Source organism: Jaculus jaculus, chromosome 7, assembly GCF_020740685.1.
Source record: "Jaculus jaculus isolate mJacJac1 chromosome 7, mJacJac1.mat.Y.cur, whole genome shotgun sequence".
Lineage (NCBI taxonomy): Eukaryota > Metazoa > Chordata > Mammalia > Rodentia > Dipodidae > Jaculus > Jaculus jaculus.
Window position 1 is genome coordinate 35283331 of NC_059108.1, and position 20003 is coordinate 35303333.

At 44.0% G+C, this 20003-nt stretch overlaps 1 protein-coding gene across 7 annotated transcripts in view; it reads left to right on the forward strand.

Annotated features, from left to right (window-relative positions):
* Window positions 1-20003, forward strand: part of Traf3ip2 (TRAF3 interacting protein 2) — a 53333-nt gene that overhangs the window by 18430 nt on the left and 14900 nt on the right. For 6 of the 7 annotated variants that reach the window (XM_045154091.1, XM_004660639.2, XM_045154093.1 and 3 more), the window contains exons 3-4: window positions 11215-11404; window positions 18023-18201. In XM_045154091.1, the coding sequence (XP_045010026.1) occupies window positions 11215-11404; window positions 18023-18201 (369 nt within the window). Of the gene's footprint in view, window positions 1-5224; window positions 5350-11214; window positions 11405-18022; window positions 18202-20003 lie in introns of those variants that run through there. The other variant, XM_045154094.1, reaches the window with a different exon arrangement.

Sequence of the window (20003 nt, forward strand, 5' to 3'; positions counted from 1 at the left end):
GAACACAGACTCAACAGAATAATGAGGGTCCCGGGAACCTCTCCCCACTAGAAAGAACTTTTCCTGTTGAAGCCTGAAATGGTGCTATTAGCAATCCAATCTTTGCAGGTAAGCATCGCCCCATTGGGCAGGCTCCTTTGAAGGCAGACATGTCCAACTGGGATCATTTTTCACCCCAATACCTCAGAACCTGCTTCCATTCATCACTTCCCCTTGTCCTGTGGGTCATTTCCTCTGTTGAGAGGGATTAGAAGGGGGTGTTTCAGATTGGGGGTGTGCAAAGAGGCAAGGAATGGCCGGCCTATGGGCGAGAACTGGGATAGGACATGGGAATAATTCACAGACAATGCATAGTGCAAATGCATAGGAAACCAAGCAAGTTAAGAAATGCAAAAGGTTTAAAGAGGGCTGGAGAGATGGCTTAGCAGTTAGGCGCTTGCCTGCGAAGCCTAAGGACCCCGGTTCGAGGCTCGGTTCCCCAGGTCCCACGTTAGCCAGATGCACAGGGGAGCGCACGCATCTGGAGTTCGTTTGCAGAGGCTGGAAGCCCTGGCGCGCCCATTCTCTCTCTCCTCCCTCTATCTGTCTTTCTCTCTGTGTCTGTCGCTCTCAAATAAATAAAAAATTTAAAAAAAAAAGGTTTAAAGAGACCTCTTCTGTAATTATGAATGCAAAAATAAAAACCCTGGGACAGCCCCTGGTGTTAGTGGGGGTAAAGTAAATGTAAGCACTATCATACGCACTTAGTAGGAGTATAAATGGGTGCAATTCTGCAAGGCTCTTTCTCAGTAGTTATAGGTGGGCCTTGAACTCACAGTGATCCTACCTCAGCCTCCTGAGTGCTGGGATTGAAGGCAGGAGCCACTGCATCTGGCTGTAATTTCTGTACATATCAAAATTTATAAATGTTCCTTCTTTGGCCAGCAGTCTAACCTTTAGTAATCTGTCCAACAGAAACTAAACACAAAATATATGAGTGGTATGTTTATTAAAGCATTGTTTATTGTATTCAAGTAAAAATGAAAACAAATGCCTATTTCTAAGGGGCCAGAGAAATAGAGATGGTCCCTGACTTAAGAGTTTTAGGGGGCTGGAGAGATGGGTCAGTGGTTAAAGGTGCTTGCTTGCAGAACCTGACTGCTCAGGTTAGATTCCCCAGCACCCATGTAAAGCAAAATGCATAGAGTGCATGCATCTGGAGTTTGTTTGCAATGGCAGGAAGCCCTGGCACATTCATTCTCTCTCAAAAAAAAATCTTGAGTTGGGATGGTGTGAGGTCAGTAAGAATTTGGTAGAGACTGAAGTGAGCCCAGCTTCCAGTCAGACACCAATCTCAACCTGAACTCCACAGCGTGCTCTGCTGCTAAGGTGGTGCTATTGTGTGAGTTAGGTGCATGAAATATAGTTATATAAGCTTATTAAAACCTAGTGTCACCGGGCATGGTGGTGCACGCCTTTAACCCCAGCACTTGGGAGGCTGAGGTAGGAGGATTGCCATGAGTTCGAGGCTATCCTGAGGCTACATAGTGAATTCTAGGTCAGCCTGAGCTGGAGTAAGACCCTACCTCGAAAATACAAAAACAAAAACAAACAAACAAATAAACAACAAACTAGTGTCGGGGGCTGGAGAGATGGCACAGTGGTTAAGGTGCTCACCTGAAAAACTAACAACCTCAGTTCAATTCCCCAGTACCCATGTAAAGCCAGCCAAAGTGGTGCATGTGTCTGGAGTTTTATTTGCAGTGGCTAGAGGCTCTGGCATGCTCATTCTCTCTTTCTCTGTCTCTGTCTCTCTGCTTGCAAATAAATAAAAATATTTAAACAATTAGAAATATGGCTGGAGAGATGATTTAGCAATTAACGTGCTTGTCTATGGATCCAGGTTCAGTTCCCCAATGTCCACTTAAGCCAGATGCGTATGGTGGCTCATTCGTCTGCAGTGACTAGAGGCCCTGGTGTAACCATTCTCACTCTCTCATAATAAATAAATAAAAATAAAATATTAAAAATAAAAATAAAATCATAGCCACAAGAGAAGTTAAAGAGCTCCTGGAATTTGTGATTTATACATGAAATAGTCTACTAGGTTCTTGTTGCATAGCATGACAGTGTATACATTTCTGATCTAAAAAGGATTAAAGTTGGGCCTGGGGAAATGGTTCAATGAATAAAGTGACCTGAGTTTGGATCTCAGTTCCCATATAAAATGCTGGGCATGGCGGCGCACCCCTGTAATCCCAGTGTTGGGAACGTGAAGACAGGCAGACACCTAGGGCTGGCAGGCAAGCTGGTGTAGCAGAAACAGCGAGTCCCAGATTCAGTGAGAGACCCTGTCTCAAAAATAAGGTGGACAGGGCTAGAGAAATGGCTTAGCGGTTAAGTACTTGCCTGTGAAGCCTAAGGACCCCCATCCAAGGTTTGATCCCCCAAGACCCACATAAGCCAGATGCACAAGGTGGCACTTGCATCTGGAGTTCGTTTGCAGTGGCTGGAGGCCCTGGCATGCCCATTCTCTCTCTCTCTCTCTCTCTCTCTCTCTCTCTGCTTCCTTCTCTCTGTCTGTTGCTCTCAAATAAATAAATAAAAATAAGGAAAAAAAACTAAAAAAAAAAATAAGGTGGACAGCAACTAAGGAAGAGGCTCAACATTATCATCTAGCCTCCATATACATGCATGCATGTGTATCCACACACACATGAATATGCATACATGCACACACACATACACATGTAAAAAAAGAGTTAAGGTAAAAAAGTAAGATACAGGGCTGGAGAGATGGCTCAACAGTTAAAGGTGTTTACTTGGAAGACTGCCATCCAAATTTAAGCCTCGCCAGCATCCGTGTAAAGGCAGATGCAAAGTGAAAAAAGAAAGGGAAGGAGGGAGGGTGAGAGAGAGAAAGGGATGTGTTACAACATGTACATAAATACACACATGCACTTTTTATAAAGCAAATATAGAGTTGATCCTATACATGTTTAGTTTATATAAACTATACATGTTTATACATTTAAAAGTCCAAAATGGGGATGGAGAGATGGCTTAGTGGTTAAGGAGCTTGCCATTAAGCCTACTGACTTCAGTTTGGTTCCCCGGTACCCACATAAAGCCAGACGCACAAAGTGGTGCGTGCATTTGAGGTTCATTTGTAGCAGCTAGAGGCCCTGGTGCACCCATTCTCTCCCTCCCTCTCTTTCCTTCTCTCTCTGCCAGGTGCATGTCTCTAATCCCATCACTCCAGAGGCCAAGGTAGGGGGATTGCTGTGAGTTTGAGGCCAACCTGAAACTACCCAGGTCAGGTTGGGCTAGAGCGAGACCCTACCTCAAAAAATCCAGAATTGGGGCTGGAGAGATGGCTTAGCGGTTGAGGCACATGCCTGCAAAGCTTAAGGACCCCAGTTCGATTCTCCAGGTCCCACGTTAGCCAGATACACAAGGGGGCATATGCATCTGGAGTTCATTTGCAGTGGCTAGAGGCCCTGGCATACCCATTCTCTCTCTCTCTTTCTGTCTCTCTCCCTCTCTCCATGTCTCTGTCTCAAATAAATAAATAATTTTTTTTTAAAAATCCACAATTGAAGCCGGGTGTGGTGGCGCACGCCTTTAATCCCAGCGCTCAGGAGGTAGAGGTAGGAAGATTGCTGTGAGTTCGAGGCCACCCTGAGACTCCATAGTGAATTCCAGGTCAGCCTGAGCTACAGTAAGACCCTACATCAAAAAACCAAAAAAAAAAAAAAAAAATAGATTGCTCAGTGGTTAAAGACACTTGCAGAGTTTAACAGCCCTTGTTCCCCATGTAAAACCAGATGCAGAAAGTGGTGCATGTAGCTGGAATTGGTTTGCAGTGTCAGGAGGCCCTGACACATCTGTTCTGCATCTTTCTGTCTCTCTCTCAAATAAATAAATAATATTTTTTAACTGTCCAAAGGACCATTCCAACTATTAATTGTGACAAGGGTTATAAGAAAGTAGGGAACTAAGAGAAGACAAGCATATTTTCCTTGTAACTTTACATATTTTTGCTAATTTTTATAGTAAACATCTATAGTTTAAAAAAGTTGAAAAGAAGAATGCATAAAAGATAAGCTTGCCTTAGTGCATGCTACAAGTACCCCTACCCTGGCTCCCAAAAATGTCTCTTCACAGATGGTAGTGTGTGTGTGGCCCAGTGCTCATAGCTTTTCTGTAGGGCACTGCAACCCCAGAATATTAAGGAGGCATCTAGCAGTAAGGACTCTCAGGAAGGTTACTATGAGAACTGAGTGAGATAATGCACTAACGGCTATAGGAAAGTGGCCGGCTGCTGGCAAGCCCCCAATACTAGTAACTCTTACTTATTACTGTTCTTTTCAAATGACTCCTGCAGTCCAGCCCCGCAGAGTGAGAACTTCTCAGTGGCATGGACCTAAAGTATTCGGGGCAGGTATACAAGTGCTTAGTTTCATGTCGGGGCTATAACTGCACTTAATTGCCAACAATACCACTTCCAAACAGCTGTTCACCTGAGGGAGGCTTGTGCACTTGGAAACCATGGCTATGTGGTTCTCCTCAGCCTTAGAAGAACCAAACTTCCTTGCCCGTTAATGAATGTATAAATAAATAGTGACCAACATGCAAATAGCATATCTTAGCTTTTTGCAAGTGAAAGCAAAAATGGTCACCCTTTTTATGCTAAAATTTTTTTTCTAGACAGATGAAAATGAGAAATGCAATAGCCTATATTTTTTCCTCACCCCGACCCCTGGAGAAGCCAGCCTCTGCTGCAGAGACACTTCCATTGATGGTCACCAGGAGAAGTCGATGGCTGAGCCATCAAAGCCCAGTGTGCATGCAAACATATTGGGGGATGGGAGAGAAAGAGTTAAAGCCCTTGCTTTATTATAACACTGCTGTCTTTATTAAAGAGACAGTGAGATGAAGCTGAGGGGGACATGACTAGTTGTTCCCCTGGATCAAAAAAAAAAGTGATTATTTGTATGCTAGAATGCTTCCACAAAGAAAGCAAAGAAAAAGTAAACCAGATGGAAGAAATGATAAGCTGTTTCAGGAGGCACAGCTGCTCCCAGCTGTGGGAGTTCCTGGGACAGTTTATGTTGGACATTTTGTTTCCTGGCTAAACTGATTGCATTTTATCGTGATGTTTCTTGACAACTTGAAAAAAAATCAGATTTTATTTTCTCTCTCATGAACTCTTTTAATACCATTCTTAATAAGGAAGAAAAATGTTTCATGTTTCCAATGAGAAATGGAAAACCTCGCTTAGGACTTGGTTTACAAATTCCAAGTGGTGAAAGTCCACTGACATGAAGACCGAGCGTGTTCAGGCCAAGAGGATCACAGGACTGACAAGTAATGTGCGGGACCAGCCCTCAGTTGTGACTGTGCAAGATTTTCCCTTCTGCTGTTTTCATTCTGTGCTTCAAACCGCCTCACAGCTGAGGAGCCGCTCTGGCAACCAATCATCTGTCTGTCACACCTCCCGCCTTCCATTTTCTGCACAGCAAACTCTTTGATGGAATTTTAGGAGCAGGGGACAAGCCTGTGGGAAGCTATTTCTGAGCACAGATTCTACAGTAGGTGATGGCTGATTTATATGCCTCCCCTTCTCACACACTAACTAGTGTGGGTTTGTGTTGAAAAACAGACACCCACGGGCATGCAGATTTCTCTCTTCCTCTCTCCATTTATCTTGAGCTGCCTAAGAGAACTGGATCTCTCTTGTCGCTCGCTGTTCACTGAGTGCCTCAGAGTAGAGCCTCGATAAGTGTTTGTTGAATGAATGAAAGAAAACTGTTTCCTACTTCCTAGAGAAAGAAGTGATCTCTACCCATGAGTCTTTGTGATATCAGGCCTTGGAAAATGCCTCTTTAATTGTCTGATAGGGAAAGAGAGAAGGGAGCAAAATTAATTTGGAGACCACTCATCATTAGTGTATTTAACAAATATTCACCATGCTGTTTGCTAGGCATTGCAAAAGTGGTGGTGAATACAACACTCCTGGCCTTGTCTGTGGTGTTCACAGTTGCCTGGGGAGACAGAAAGTAAGTGGCGCTCCATATGTAAGATGACAAAGTATACATACATACATACATACATACTATAAAACAAGTAACTGGGTGTGGTAGTTTGAATGTATGTTCCCCCATAGACTCAGGTGTTTAATTAAAGCTTGTAACTTGGGTCTCTAGCTGCCTGGCTTGAGGAGGTATCACCGGGGCAGATCTGAATTCCAGCCCAAAAGTGTGCACAGCAGTCTGAGCTCTGGTGGATGTTGTGCTTGCTGCTTTTTGGTATGTGATAGGTGGTGGTAGGTTCTCTTACTGCTTTGACTTATGAATGGGATCCAGCTTCTTCTGTCATTGATGGAACTTCTCTTGGATCTGTCAGCTGAAATCTTCCTCCCCTAAACTGTGCCTGGTTTGGATGTTCATCCCAGCAACCTGGAGTTGACTACTACACTGGGTGTTGGAACAGACGGTAATGGGCAGGAGGCCAGGGAAGGTCTCATTGAAGAGACAGTTGAGCTGAAACCTAAAGGCTGGGAAGGTCAAAGAAGCAGTAAGGACATGGGCTGGGGGAGGGCAGTAGTGACAGTGATATCAGAATGGATGAAGGGTGCAAGGTCCTAGTGGGGAATCTGTGTTCTATTCTGAGTTCAAGAGCTGAACTCTATAATCCTGAGTAAGGAATCTGGAACAGTACTTGGAATGTAGCAAGAGACCAATTACTATTAACTCTTACTACAAATAGTCTCCACCTGAGCTAGCAAGCTTGATCATGATACTAGAACAGGATGATTAAAACCAGAGCAATGGGGTGGACAGATGGTTTAGTGGTTAAAGTGCTTGCCTGCAAAGCCCAAAGGACCTGGATTTAATTCCCTAGAACACATGTAAGCATATGCACAAGGTGACACATGCAACTGGAGTTCATTTGCAGTGGCTAGAGGCCCTGGCACACCCATTCTCTCTCTTTCTCTCTCTCATAAAAAAAAAAAAAAAAAATTAGCCAGACGTGGTGGTGCACACCTTTAATCCCAGCACTCTAGAGGCAGAGGTAGGAGGATCGCCATGAGTTCAAGGCCACCCTGAGACTATATAGTTCATTCCAGGTCAGCCTGGACCACAGTGAGTCCCTACCTTGAAAAACAAAAATAAATAAATTAATTAAAGTTTTAAAACCTTGAGTAATGATGGGCTGCCGAGATGGCTTCATGGTTAAGGTGTTTGCCTGCAAAGCCAAAGGACTCAGGTTCCACTCCCCAGGACCCATGTCAGCCAGATGCACAAGGTGATACATGTGTCTGGAGTTCATTTGCAGTGGCTAGAGGCCCGGGTGCTCCTATTCTCTATCTGCTTCTTTGTCTTTCAAATAAATTAATTAATTTAAAGAAAATCTAATAAGTATGTGTTTTATTGAACACTTGTTTATATGACCATATTTCCAGGCAAAAACCAGTCCAAGTTCCACTTACGAAAGTGAAAGTTCATTTTGGGGTGACCCTGTGGGGGGGAGCACTCATCCTGAACTGTAAGCGATAACAAAGAGGACTGACTTTTCGTTCCTCTCATTTAAAATGTCGACAAGGTGGGTCATTTTCTGCCACAAAAATTGCTGTAACTTTCTACCACAGGTGGCCATTTCAGAAATGCAAGTTACAGCTAATCAAACACTCAGCCCACATGCTTAGTGATCTTAATGATACGATTTGTTGCTATGAGACAAAAACATGTTGTGCGGGAAATAATCTGCTAGAAATCATATGACCTTGATTTCAAAGGCTTTTGTGAAACAGCACTAACATCCGCTTTCTGGAAAAGAAACAAACCCTATGATTAGAGCTTGGTAGTCCTTTTAAAGCAAATATAATGTTATTAGCCACTCATTAATGGACATGGGAAGTGAAACTGGCTCCAAATAGTAAGAACTTCTCATGAGTTTACTCTCAGCATTTCCCTTGGAAAAGGTTTCAGGCCACCACCACTTTTTCCTCTTTGACCTTGTCTTTCCCCTTCCTGTCTGGAGCGGGTCACTAGTTTTATTTATTTTTGCATGTGTAGGACGTGGTGTGTGCACATGTATGTGCTCATAGGTGGATGGAGGCTAGAGAACATCATGCGTCCTTTCTCTATCACTCATCCGCGTATTTCTGTCTCTGAACACAGAGCTGAGATTTTGCAAGCGTCCAGCGATTCTCTGGTCTCTGTCACAGAGCTGAGGTTATGGATATGTGTGGCCATGCCCAGTTGTGTACCTGGATCCTGGGGAACTGAACTCAGGAGGTTTCAGGCCCTCATGCTTGCAACAAGCATTCTTACCCACTGCACAATCTCCCCAGTCTATGATTTTTTTAAAATATTTATTTGTAAGCCGGGCATGGTGGTGCACACCTTTAATCCCAGCACTGGGGAGGCAAGGTAGAAGGATTGCCAAGAGTTCGAGGCCACCCTGAGACTACATAGTGAATTCCAGGTCAGCCTGGACCAGAGTGAGACCCTACCTTGAAAAACCAAAAAAAAAAAAAAAAAAAATTATTTGTGTGTACAGACAGAAAGAAGAGAGGGAGGGAGGAAGGGAGAGAGAAGCTATAAAAAGAGAATGAGCAAGGGCACGGTGGTGCCTGCTTTTAATCCCAGCACTCACACTTGGAGGCACACTCATAGCACGCTGCAGGCCTAGGTAGGAGGATCAGTGTAAATTCAAGGCCAGCCTGAGACTCCCTAGTGAATTCCAGGTCAGCCTGCTAGTGTGAGACTATACCTTGAAAAACCAAAAAAGAAAATAAATAAATAAAGATCCTCGGGTCTCTGCTGCCCTGCAGGACTGAGGTTGCAGATGTGCGTAGCCACAGCCAGCTGCTTTACAGAGGATCTGGAGTTTTGAACTCATGCCGTCTTAGGCCTTGGAGGCCCTGACGCGAGTGTGGGAAGAGCGCCTGTCAGCCCATGAATGCTAATTCTGAGGTCACACGTTGCATAGTAAACACATCTGTGTCTGTACGTATGCTAATGTGTAGTTACAGCATGACTACAAGAGGTTAAAAAGGCGAAGGTTTTGACGAGGTCTGAGAGGCCCGAGCTGGGAAACGGACAGACCTGCAAGAGTCTCAGTATTGATGACATGCCCATCTCTCCTCCAGGAGAGGCTGGCGTTGCCGCTGCAGGCAGTGGGTCAGAGCAAAGCTGCTGGAGTGAGGTGAAGTGAAGGGCAGGACTGGGTCCACACGGACAGATGGACAACAGGTCCAGACAGACAAAACAGATGGCAACTGAGTAGGTGGCTTCAACAGTGGGACTGAGCCAAGCTGACGTCCCTGGAATGGTCAGGAGTTCCCTGACACACCACGTGGCCAGTTGACAGGTCAGTGGGGGCCATCGCCATGTTGGTGCTAGGTGTCCCCTTCTTTTTTTAAAATATATTTTATTTATGGTGTCCCCTTTCTTTATGAGATCCAAGTAAGGGAGTTAAATCCTTTCCTTAGTCTGATGTGTCCAGTAAGTTCTTGGACATTGTTTTCCTGATAAGATTTTGATACACCCATGTGCCCATGCAGCCCCAGTTCACCCTGATGAATTTATATAAGGTGTCAACTTTGTACTCCCAGGACTAAGACATTTATCAGTCGGTTTCACAAAGGGCGTGCAACACAGATGGTGCCGTTCACGGGTCGGCCCAGGTGCAGAGTCATCCTCCACCCCCAAAATGGATTCAAAAACTCTTGTAAAATGGAGTTTCTCAAGGCAAGGCACTGACGGACAAAAAACACCGCCCAGCCTGATCTCAATAATCCCTTGAAAGTTTCAAAGGCTCCTGACTACTTACCAAATGCTAGATAAACTTCCCAAGTGCGGGCCCATCCTCTCTATAGTACTCTTTCTGGTCTCAACCTCCCTTGCCTGTGACGTTCCTGTGTGCTGTCCGTTCACTACGCATCTTGTATGTAATGCTACTTGCATAGAAGGCAAACCATTATTACTTTTGGTTTTGTTTTGTTTTTCAAGATAGAGTCTCATTTTAGTCCACGCTGACCTGGAACTCACTCTGTAGTCCCAGGCTGGCCTCAAACTCAGTCTCCTGAGTGCTGGGTTTAAAGGTGTGCACCACTATGCCAGGCCCAATGTTACTGTTAGGATCAGAAAAACAAGAGCACTAACTTTTTTAAACAAAGCTGCTTCTTGTCATCCTTCTCCCCCGCTCTTCACACTTCTGACCTCAGCAAAAGTGGCAGCACCTGGGTTATGAGCAGGGGCTTAAGGCCCTGACCGTAGGGGTATGCAACCAGTTCTCTTCAATCTGTGTGCACCCTAGATTTCCACATATATCTCCTCTGGGCTGGACTCCCCCTCAGGTACCGCCTCTCTCTTAATGATTCCCTGAATTCTTCTGCATTTATCTGGTCCTCTCACCTGGCCAGCCGAGTCCCTGCTTGGGTCCCTGCTGCCTTGAAGTCTGGCAAGGACCATTTGTCTCCTGGGTTACACCTTCACATCTGGCTCTGACAGCTCTGGCTTTGCTCCAGTCACTGCCCTCCTCAAGTTGTTTTGGCACCAAGCACACATAGGCTTAGCAAGGGAGACTATGAAATGTTGCCAACCAGTTGGCCACTTCCCAGAGGATGAGCCAAGATTTTGCCCATTTTCTTCTTCATAATAGGGAATGGTGCCTGTGTCCCTTGGTGGGGGAAGAAAAGAAAACCCAGCAATGTTGTATCTATCATAGGGATAGTTTCTCCTGGCCTTGGGTTCTATACACTTGGAGAATTATGGTATGAATAGTGGTGTGAGAGAGGTTCTTCATGATTAGATTATCCCAAGTTTCTTATTAAAACAGGAGTCTGTGTCCTTTTTTTTTTTTTTTTTTTAAGTTTGCTGGGGCTGGGGATGTAGCTCAGTGGTAGTTGCTCGCATGGCGTGCCTGAGTTGGCTCAACTCTCAGTGCTGTAAAAAGAAACAAAAAAACCCTGAAAGTTTATTTATTTTTATTATTAGAACACCAAATTGGTGATTTCACAGATGTTTTTTCATAGAAAAACAAAGCGCCTCAGTGTCATGGCTACTATCAAGCACGTTACTACAGAAATATGACAAGTAGCATGGAGTGCCGCTGTTATCTGGACTCTCGCTGTTATCAATATAGACATCCCCACTGAGCTCCCCTTGATTTAACATGGGGGGCTGAATCTGACATCCCCATTTTTCTTGTCTTCACCTGCAGATGGCCACGGCTGTCCTCCAGCAGCCTACCAACAGGTGATCCAGCCAGCCCTGCGTGGGCAGCCCCTTCCTGGAGCAACTGTGAGAGGTCTATACCCTATGCAGGTCATCCCCAATTATCCCAGCCCCCAGGACCAAGAAGAAAGGCCTGCACAGAGAGAATGTTCTTTCCCCAGGATCCCAAAGTATCAGTAAGTATACCAGGGCCAACCTCCACACATTCTGACATGAGAAAGATTATGCCAGCACATCCAAGATGTATCCACATTCCCTGGGCTTGCCACCCAAGTCAGTGACAGTCATACCATGAAACACACAATATACACTTTTCAGTTTAGAACAAAATGGACATTGGTTGACAAGAACCTCTGTACTAGACATTTGAAACCACGAATGACTAGTCACAGTTTTCTTCAGGGAAAAGCTGTAATAAATATATTAAAAAAAACAATTTATGTATGTTGAGTACCATCACTGGGTTTCTCCTACGCTTCTTCCAGAAAATAACACTGTTTATGCATGACTAAGTTGTCTAAACCTTTGTGTTAGTCTGTTTACCATTGCTGTAACACATCATCTTAAGCTGGGTACTTGATGAAGCAGACACTGAGCTTACAGGCATGAAGGCTGACATTCCCAAGACCAGGGCCATCTATTCAACATCATGGCAGGAACATGAGTTAGAGGAAAAGATGGACTTGGTTATTACATATATGTGTGTGTGTATGTGTGTGTGTGTGTGTGTGTGTGTGTGTGAGTGTGTTTGTACACAGGGACTCACTATGTCACCTAGGATGACTTCAAACTCACTATGTTGCCCTGGCTCATCTCAAATTTGTAATCCTCCTGATTCAGCCCCCTGAATAGCTAGAATTATGTGCACATGCCACTGTGCCCAGCTTATTTTAGGTTTGCTCTTTTATTACATCTTTCCCCTGAACTAACCAAAGTCTCTTGAGAACATCAGTTCCTTCTGAAGGCAGCACCTTGAATGACCCAATTACTCCTGCTGGGCCTCATGCCAGACATTCTACAGCTCCTCCCAACACTGCCATATGCAGTACTAAGCTCCCAATAAATCAACTCTTGGGGGACACACATCAGACTCAAACCCTAGCGTCCTTTAGTCCTTATCTTCTTACTGCTTCATTTTAAGTTTTGCTTTTGTCTGAACTTATGGGATATAATCTGTACAGGAACCAAGTATGTGGAGGGTCCTAATTCAGGACAGAAGTGAGATGAAAACAGATGCAGTGTTTGCTTGCTCTCCTGCATTCCTATATGACAGCTGTCATCCAACACACTAGACAATATTCTGTTTTCATAGAGAGGAGTAAAACATGAAAATCCTTTAAGGTGGATGTTTTTTGGGGGGGGGAAATAAATTGGCAGTTAGCTCAAAAATTTTATTGAGAGCTGGAGACATGGCTCAATGGTCAAGGTATTTGCCTACAAAGCCTAAAAATGCAGATTTGATTCCTCAGGACCCGTGGAAAGCCAAATGCACAGTGACAGTTTCTTTGCAGTGGCAAGAGTCCTTGGTGCATCTGTTCTTTCTTTCCCTCTTTCTATCTCACTCTTTTCTTGCAAATAAATAAAATATTTTAAATTTTTTATTGAAAGAAAAATAGCCAATTTCATTAACAATGACAAATAAGGCACATGTCTACCTTCTCTTTCTGGAAAGTCCACAAGTCCTTGTAGATCTTTCCAAAAGGATCTTTCATTTTTCCAAGAAAAATACATAGAGTCTAAAGAATAGAATTAAATAAAATAGGATTTTATAGCAGGATAAACTATTACAGAACAAACATCTAAAATTCCATGAAAACAAGCAAACAAAACTTGGGCATTTTAATGAAATGTTTGGTGCTGAATAGAGGAGGCAATTATGAGTTTTAAAGTAAGCTTTTTGTGGTTCTTTTACTCTTTTGCCCAAGGGAGCCTGGAATTTACTACATACTTAGACTATGCATAGGTTAGACTCAAACTCCTAGCAACCCTTTCTGCCTCAGTCTCCCAAGTGCAAGAATTACAGGTGTCATTAACACCCAACCTTAAAATAAAATTTTTAAAAACAATTTTATTATTATTGTTCATGTATTTGAGAGAGAAAAAGAAGGGATATATATTTGTATGTGGTATGTATGCATATGTATATGTATATATGTAAATGTGCCACCTTCTGCATCTGGCTTATGTGGGGGCTGGGGAATCAAACTTGGGTCTTTTGGTTTTGTAGGCAAGTGACTTAACCACTAAGCCATCTCTCCAACCCCAAATAAACTTTTATTCTGAAAAAAATAAAAATAAAAACTAGATTTGGGCTAGAGAGATGGCTTAGCAGTTAAGGCATTTGCCTACAAAGTCAAATGATCCTGGTTTGATTCTCCAGGACCCATGTAAGCCAGATGCACAAGGTGGTGCATGCATCTGGAGTTCATTTGCAATGACTGGAGGCCCTAGTGTGCCCATTCTCTCTCTCTCTCTCTCTCTCTCTCTCTCTCTTTCTCTCTCTCTACCTGTTCTCTCCCTCAAATAAATAAATAAATAAATAAAATACATTTAAAAAATTAGATTTAGGGGTTGTGAAGATTGCTCAGTGGGGAAAGCATTTGCCAGGCAAGCATGAGGATACAAGTTCAGATCCCAGCACCCATGGAAAATGCCAGGTGTGAGAGTGCCGGCCTGTAACGGTGCTCAGGAGGTCAGATGGGATCCCTGGGGAAATCTGACTAGTTAAACTAGTCCATTTGATGAGCCTTGGGTTCAAGTGAGAAACCCTGTGCAATGGTTTGAATCAGATATGCCCCATAAACTCATGTGTTCAGTGCTTAGTCCCCAGCTGGTGGCAATTTGGGAGACGAAGCCTTAGTGGAGGAGGTGTGTCACTGGGGTGGGGTGTTTTAGCCCAGCTCCCCTTTGCCAGAGTTTAGCTCACTCTCTTGCTGCTTTCTGCCAGCTGCTGAGGCAAAGATGTGATATCCAGCCTCTGCTCTACCATCCATTACCTTCCATGATGAAATTTCCCCTCAACTGTAAGCCAAAATAAACCTTTTTCGGGCTGGAGAGATGGTGTAGTGGTGAAGCGCTTGCCTGTGAAGCCTAAGGACCCTGGTTCGAGGCTCGATTCCCCAGGACCCACGTTAGCCAGATGTACAAGGGGGCACACGCGTCTGGAGTTCGTTTGTAGTGGCTGGAGGCTCTGGCGTGCCCATTCTCTCTCTCTCTCTCTCTCTCTGCCTCTTTCTGTCTGTCGCTATCAAATAAATACATAAAAATAAACAAAAAAATTTTTTTTAAAAAACCTTTTTCTATCATCAACTGCTGTTGGTCAGGTGTTTTGTCCCAGCAACACAAAGGTAACTATAGCCCCCTGCTTTAGTAAATAAGTAAAGAGGGATGAAGACTCCTAGTGCCAACCTCTGACCTCCACAGACACATGCACAGACATGCACGGGCACCCACACTTGCCAACAGACATATGTTACAGAAGAGTTGAAATGCAGTGCACAGTGAACAGTTTTATAGTATCAGTTTAAGACTAGTATGGTTACCTTAATCTCGTTATCATTTTAGGGTGAGGAAAAATGAGTTTGGGTAAAGAAGCTAACTCATTGCCCATTAAATTAAAACAGCTTCAGAACTGAAAGTCCACTCCATCTTTAATCTTTGTGATACTGTTTTCATATGGAGGCTTTTGAACATCACCCAAAGCCTTAACATATTTTATCAAATGAGCAATCATCTTTTATAACAACTAAGCAATTTTGGATATACAAATTTAATGCAAAGAATAAGAAAGTGAATCTTCATTTAGCTGGAAGTATTTTTTTAGAAGAATTATTTGCTATTTATTTGGTTTTTTGAGGTAGGGTCTCACTCTAGCTCAGGCTGACCTGGAATTCACTACATAGTCTCAGGGTGGCCTTGAACTCATGCAATCCTCCTCTACCTCCCAAGTGCTGGGATTAAAGGCTTGCACCACCACGCTGGGCTTATTTTATTATTTTTTTTTAGGTAGGGTCTTGCTCTAATCCAGGATGACCTGGAATTTACTCTGTACTCTCAGGCTGACCTTGAACTCATAGTGATCCTCCTACCTTAGCCTCCCATGTGCTGAAATTAAATGTGTGTGCCACCATGCTCCATGTTTACTTAAAAAACAGAATAATATCATTCTTAAATATATATGTGTGTGTGTGTGTGTGTGTGTGTATGTATACATATATGTTTGAGGCAGTGTGAGACAAATGTGAGAGAGAGAGGATAGGTGTACCAGGGCCTCTAGCCCCTGCAGATAAACTCCAGACACATTGTCACCTTGTGCATCTGGCTTTATGTGGGTACTAAAGAATCAAATTCTTGTCTTTGCAGGCAAGCACCTTAATCAATGAGCCATCTCTCCAGTCCAAGCGTTCTTATTTTGGAAATACTATTGAGATTTTGTATAATTTTATGATTTTAAATCCTGTTACATAAGAATTTACGATTTTTTTTTTTTTTTACAATAATGCTATCAAAACAGAACATGGACTAGTTGGAAAGGAGTCGGTGGAAGTGGACAAAGGATGATGGGGAGGATTGGGATCATGGCATATGATCATTATGGATATGCTTGGAGGTTGTCAATAAAAAGCTAAAAGGGGGGTCTGAAGAGATTGCTCAGTGGTTAAGGCGCTTACCTGCAAAGCCTAATGACCTAGGTTCAATTCCCCAGTAGCCATGTAAGCCAGATGCACAAGGTGGCACATGCGTCTGGAGTCGGTTTGCAGTGGCTAGAGACCCGGGCACACCCATTCTCGCCCTCTCCCCTCTCTCTTTTTCTCTACTAAATAAATAAAATAAAGTATATATGTTTAAAAATGAAAACCATGCGAATATAGTTAGGTACAGGCAGGTACAGTTTTGATTTCCCTACTGGTTAGAAGCCAGTTACAAAAAAGAACAACAATTTGGGGGCATTTTAGGCAGATGGGGATTTAATGTAGGGAACTGAGTGCTTACAGAATTGGAGGCTAGGGGGGGAGAGGAGGCTGGGCTTCAGGGAACGGCCCCAGAGCAACATAAAATGGGACCCCTTAACCCCTCCACGACAAGGGGCTGCCTCCTCCTGCTCCCAGGGGATGGAGAATCAGCAAGCTGGCACTGCAGGGGAGGATAAAGGCTGCTGCTCAAGCTGAGATCACCGAAGAGAAATGCTCTCACCCTGCCCCGGGACACTGGGACGCTGGTGAGGAAAAGCAGCACCTTGTGCCTCCCTGACAAGAGACCACAGAAGTGGCTGAAACCCAACCTGTATTTCCCCTGCTTCCTAACCCTCACATGAGTGTGTGTCATCGCTCCCCCTGGCAGGATGCTCAAGGGAATCAGACCAGCAAACAGAATACCAATAAAGATGCCATGTCGTGAATCAAATTTTCATTTATAGAGTAACAACAGAATACTTTTAAACCTACATGGCTTTAACAAAACAAGCTTTTGATAGATAATTAAATGTTATCTATCATGAGCTAAAAGTCATGTCTTTTTAGTCTGAATGCCTTTAAAGTCAACCTTCTATGTCACCGATCATGCTGTTCTGTTTTGCTGGTGACCTTGTCTGCCCTGTGCATGGGACTTATTTTCCCAATTAGACAGTCTTGAATAGAGAAATCAAATCCTGCTTCCCTGTTTTGACCCCAAGCCTCACATATGGCAGCCAGCTGAGTTGCTTGTGGGAGGAAACTTCAGAGCTCTGCTCTTCCTTCTCAGATAAGAAATGGGGGACAGAGTAGAAAAAATCATGCACTGGTATTGCCCCACAGTTCTCTTTTTATTTTATTTTATTTTTAAAAAAATATTTATTTACTTGAGAGAGACAGAGAAAGAGAGGGAGGCAGATTGAAAGAATAAGAGATTGGGCATGTTAGGGCCTTCAGCCACTGCAAACAAACTCCAGAAGAGTGCACCATCTTCTGCATCTGGCTTACATGGGTCCTGGGGAATCAAGCCTGGGTCCTTCGGCTTTGTAGGCAAGCACCCTAGCTGCTAGGACATCTCTCCAGCTCCACTTGTGTGTATGCATGTTCATGTGTGTAAATGCTCATGGAGAGAACCTCTTAAGACAGGGTCTGTCACTGGCCTGGATCCCACCAATTAGGCTAGACTGGCTGGCCAGTGAGCCCAGAGATCCTCCTGTCTCCACCTCCCCAGCACTGGGTCACAGGCACACACTACATCTGTCACTTTTTTGTCATTGTTGTTTTTGGGTTTTTGAGGTAGGGTCTCACTCTAGCCCAGGCTGACCTGGAATTCACTAAGGAGTCTCAGGGTGGCCTTGAATTCACAGCGATCCTCCTACCTCTGCCTCCCGAGTGCTGGGATTAAAGGCATGCACCACCACACCCAGTTTCCTTTTTAAAAAAATTTTTTTAAATTTATTTGAGAGAGAAAGTGGTAGAGAGTGAGAGACAGAGAGAGAAAGAGAATGGGTGCACCAGGGCCTCCAGCCACTGTAAACGAACTCCAGATGCATGTGCCACCTTGTGCATCTGGCTTACGTGGGTCCTGGAGAATCAAACCAGGATCCCTTGGCTTTGCAGGCAAGCGCCTTAACTGCTAAGCCATCTCTCCAACCCTATACCTGTCACTTTTACATGTGTACTAGAGGTCCAACCCAAGTCCTTATTCTTGCAAAGCAAACAATTTACCAACTGAGCTATCTCCCAAGCTCTGTGTCGAGTGGTTCTAAAAGGCTTTCTGTCCCTCGGAGTTTACTTTTGTTTTAAAAAAAATACAAAATTCACTGCAGATCTGTTTGCTTGCAGGGGCCAGCTGTATCACCCACCACCTAATGGAGCTGGAGGTCCGGAAGAGTCCTTGGAACATCCCGCAGAGTTGAGACCACAGGCTCCCCAGGCTCCATCCCCAGCTGCTGTGCCTAGACCCCCTAGCAACCCTCTAGCCAGAGGGACTCTGAAAACAAGCAACTTGCCAGAGGAATTACGTATGTTGTTGGCAATGTGGTTTTCTCCTTGTCAAGTCTTGTACTTTGAGAGTACTTCTTGTCACTCATGCATAATTTCACATATTTTTAATGTACACAGTGAAATAAAATTCACTTTTTAAAAAAACTATTTTGCTTTAAAATTAGCCAACATTTTATACTCAGGAGACTGAGGTAGGAGGATCACCAGGAGTTTAAGGTCAACCTTATCTAGAGTAAGACCCTCAAAACAAGCAAACAACAATAATAAAAACCCGGTATTTTGTATGACTGCTTTTAGCTGTTCTGACCCATGAGTAAAGCTCACCGACTGCTTACTCCTCTCTTTTCCTTAATGCATACTCCACCAACAAGTAACCTACTTGTCCTCTTGTAACCACACCCTTCAATGCATGTGGCCCTGGGTGCATTGATTGGCTATCCATGTGGCGCTGGACAGAAAGCTGTTGTCTCACCATAAATTAGCCACAGCCATCAAAAACAGGGTCATTTCCTTCAGGAGTGAGTGATCTTGTTTGGGAAAAAAATTAAAAAAAAAAAAAAAAAAAGCTGGCTCACGTTCTCCATACTGCTTCACAACCGAATGCAACCTAAGCCTTTTAAAGGAATGGTCAACCCAGGCTCCTGTACTGTTTCTTTTTCCACATTTTTCTGCCAGAACCAGAAATGCTGAAATACCACCAAACTGTCCTCATAATAAGGTCAGTAAGGACAGTTAGTTCCATAAATCTTAAGAAAACAGCAGGTACTTGTGAAATTTTTATCTGTTGTGCTCGCTGGAGGAGCTTGGGTGATTCTAAGGTGCTCATCACACCTGAGAGCTCTGAAGCCTGCTGCTGTCTGCTTTGCCAAGTCCTTTGGAGGAGTCGCTGCTCTCCAGTCACTCACAACTCTGAAAGACTTCTGACAATCCGCTGTGGTTTTCTGAACATCTTAAGGTTGTGTATACTTTAGTTTTGAATGTTACTGGGGTGCCAGATCCTGCCTTGCATGGTATATAGCCCCAGTATTATTTCTTATAATCTAGAAAAGGGGTTCCTAAAATGAGTTTATAGGAACCAGCTAAATAGTAGATATGGAGAAGAAAATGAGTTGAGTGTCATCAGTATGCCTGGCTGCTTAAGTGAGTTGCTATCACCATTATACACACCTTTTGAGAGGTGCGTTGCTGTGCGTAGGAGCCTAATTATAAATCAGCACATGCAAACTCCTTTTCTCTTTAGTCCCTCTTTCTTCTCTTCCCTCCGCTCTGGGGATCTGGAGAGTCAACTAGTTCATCTCAGACTAAAAGCCAAAAGATTATTCATCCCCCACATGAAAATGCTAGCCAGGTAATTTCTCTAATACTTTATTCTGAGAAAGTAGTGGTTCTTATCCTGGCTGGGGTGTGCTTATCAGAACCGTACCATCTGGGGTTCTGTGCTGGCCCAGGACAGCCCAGAGGCAAGTGTCTCTCCCTCAAGCTGCTGACATGTCACTAACATTTCTGAGCCAGTTATTAGCCTGCTCCAACTTATTGGCCTTTTTCCAGAAATGGGTTTATGGGGAGGGAGGTAACAAGGGAACACATTCTTGCCTCCCCCCCTCCCCACTTGTTTTTGTCAGGGGAGAGTTCAGGGCAGTGGAGAACATCACGAGATCAAAAGAGGATACTGCTGGGTGGCCCCTTAGCAAGTCTCAGCTTCTTGGCCTGCTGTGAGAGTAATTTCGTTGGGCACCGGGCCAAGTATCTCTTAAGAAGCCAGGCAGTGGTTGAGCTTAAGGACCTGCAGGCTCGGGTGGATAGATTTTTTTTTAATGCC